Source organism: Saccoglossus kowalevskii, chromosome 10 (assembly GCF_978046115.1).
Source record: "Saccoglossus kowalevskii chromosome 10, keSacKowa6.1, whole genome shotgun sequence".
NCBI lineage: Eukaryota > Metazoa > Hemichordata > Enteropneusta > Harrimaniidae > Saccoglossus > Saccoglossus kowalevskii.
The window spans coordinates 33,069,004-33,071,053 of NC_140650.1; the positions used below are offsets into that span (position 1 = coordinate 33,069,004).

The following is a 2,050-nucleotide window of genomic DNA, read 5'->3' on the forward strand; positions in this document are numbered from 1 at the left end:
CAGCTATAGTCTCTTTAAGTCATTACTGTTTTTATTTTGCATTTGTTAGAATGCGAATATTGAGTTTGGTGGTATAACACCTCATGGTGTTGGCAGTGCCACACACCATACAGTGAGGAACGGAAGGGACACACGTAATCGCCTGCTCAAAGAGGCACGTGTGCTCATATATTGTTCGCGTGGTTCTATAATACTATTTAAACATTTGTGTATGAATAATTCTTTTTTTTATCTGGGCATCAGCTGACATAACGAGCCATCCATAATGTGTATGTTTAATAATACTTTACTGTCTTTTTAGGCCACATACCCACGTGACTATACATCTGGTTATAATATAATAATTTGCTTAGCCATACATAACACATTGGTTCGTTATTTCAAGGGTACTGAAAGGTTGGCAACATTACGATTGTTCATATTTACAGGTCCCATACACTGGTTAAATGCCACGCGATTCATTAGTTGCTCTTTGACACGATACGAAGGATAACATTCGTCCTTTATCGGGTGTATTGCTGAGATACAGGAGATATCGCGTGTCTGTGTGATGGAACCAAGATTACAGCATTCCCTATTGATTGTGTTCTGCCGAATTGATGCCATATCTGCCGTGTAATTTATGCTTGTCAATTCAAATATCATCTTTATATGCTGTGTTTCTTTTACTATTGCAGTTCGCCAAGGACCACGCGCACAAACTATGTCGGTTGCCAGGGACGACGAAAATAACACCTATTTCACGTTCTTCTCCCTGTTTGAGCGAAAATGGGAAGGTGGAGTTTTTGTTGAAGTCACTCTTCTGGTAACCATTTTCGTGACATCAGCTTTCGGAAATTTTCTCCTGATCGCCGGTGTGTTCAAATTTCGTAGTATGCGTAACAACACAAACTATCTGACAGTGAACATCGCCGTGTGTGACGTCATCTTCATCCTGTCCATCCCATTCATCATTACAACGCGAATCACCGCTGATTGGGTACTTGGCAACTTTATGTGTTCAATTCTCGTTTATTCAATGTTTGTATGCTGCATAACGCTAATCTGGACTATGGCTTTAATAAGCATTGAACGTTTCCAACTCGTTGTATGTCCACACAAGAAGATAGTCACAACGACCAAACTTGTAGCGGTGGTAGTATGTTTTTGGATAGTCTCTGCGGTGTTCTCGTCGCCAATGGCATTTTTCTTTCAAGTTATGGATCTTTGGTACCTCGACCAACCAGTCACTGTTTGTACACTTGAGTGGCCACCGGGCTGGGAGACCACAGAGGTGATTTTCGCTGTAACGGTATTTTTAATTGGCTGTTGTGTCCCGTTGATTATTATCACAGCCAACTACGTGAGAGTGTACAGGAAAGTTTTAGCATCGCGAAGAAAGGTTGAAGCTAGCGGCAGGGCGTATGCTACTCGTGATGACAATGCCACGGCTGCGCAGCAGAGAGAACTTCGTTTATTGAAAATGCTCGTACTCATTGTCGTACTTTTTGTATTCATGTGGTTTCCTATTTTCATCGTTATTCTGATAATCGCTCTAGAACTAGAAAGCGCTAATTTGACTTCCACCACATTTTTATTCGTCTTGTGCGTGACCCTGTCAAACACCGCTATCAATCCACTGATATATGGTGTTATGAATGATAAATTCAAACAAACTTTCCGAGAAATGCTGCGCTGTAAACGGTCATCGAAGGTGGAAGACCATGACATGTCGAATCATAATCGATATAATAATAGGGGCAATGACTCGATCGGTTTGCAGAACATCACATCCGTTCCCGAGTCAGAGGCTCGAATCGCAGTACGAAGCTAGTTTGTTAATTTCTAGCATGAACAACATAATATAAGTGAGTGAGCAAGAGTAACTGACTATCCCGGAATCTAGTAACATGCAAGACGAGGACGAAGCGCATAACGGGATAGCAAATACACCATTCTATTGAGTCGCGCCATCTAGCAACGAAGAGCGCGTATGACGTAACTGAGCTTCACAGCTTTGATGTTGAATTTCGCGTCAGTGCCCGTTAATGAAAAATAATGTCTTTGAGTG

The 2,050-nt window shown here is 41.7% G+C and overlaps 1 protein-coding gene across 1 annotated transcript; it reads left to right on the forward strand.

Moving 5' to 3' along the window:
* The first annotated feature begins 703 nt into the window (after positions 1-703).
* On the forward strand, positions 704-1,813 carry LOC102803282 (free fatty acid receptor 4-like). Its single transcript, XM_006824022.2, has one exon. The coding sequence runs from the start codon at positions 704-706 to the stop codon at positions 1,811-1,813; it is 1,110 nt and encodes a 369-aa protein (XP_006824085.2).
* Positions 1,814-2,050: the final 237 nt, after the last annotated feature.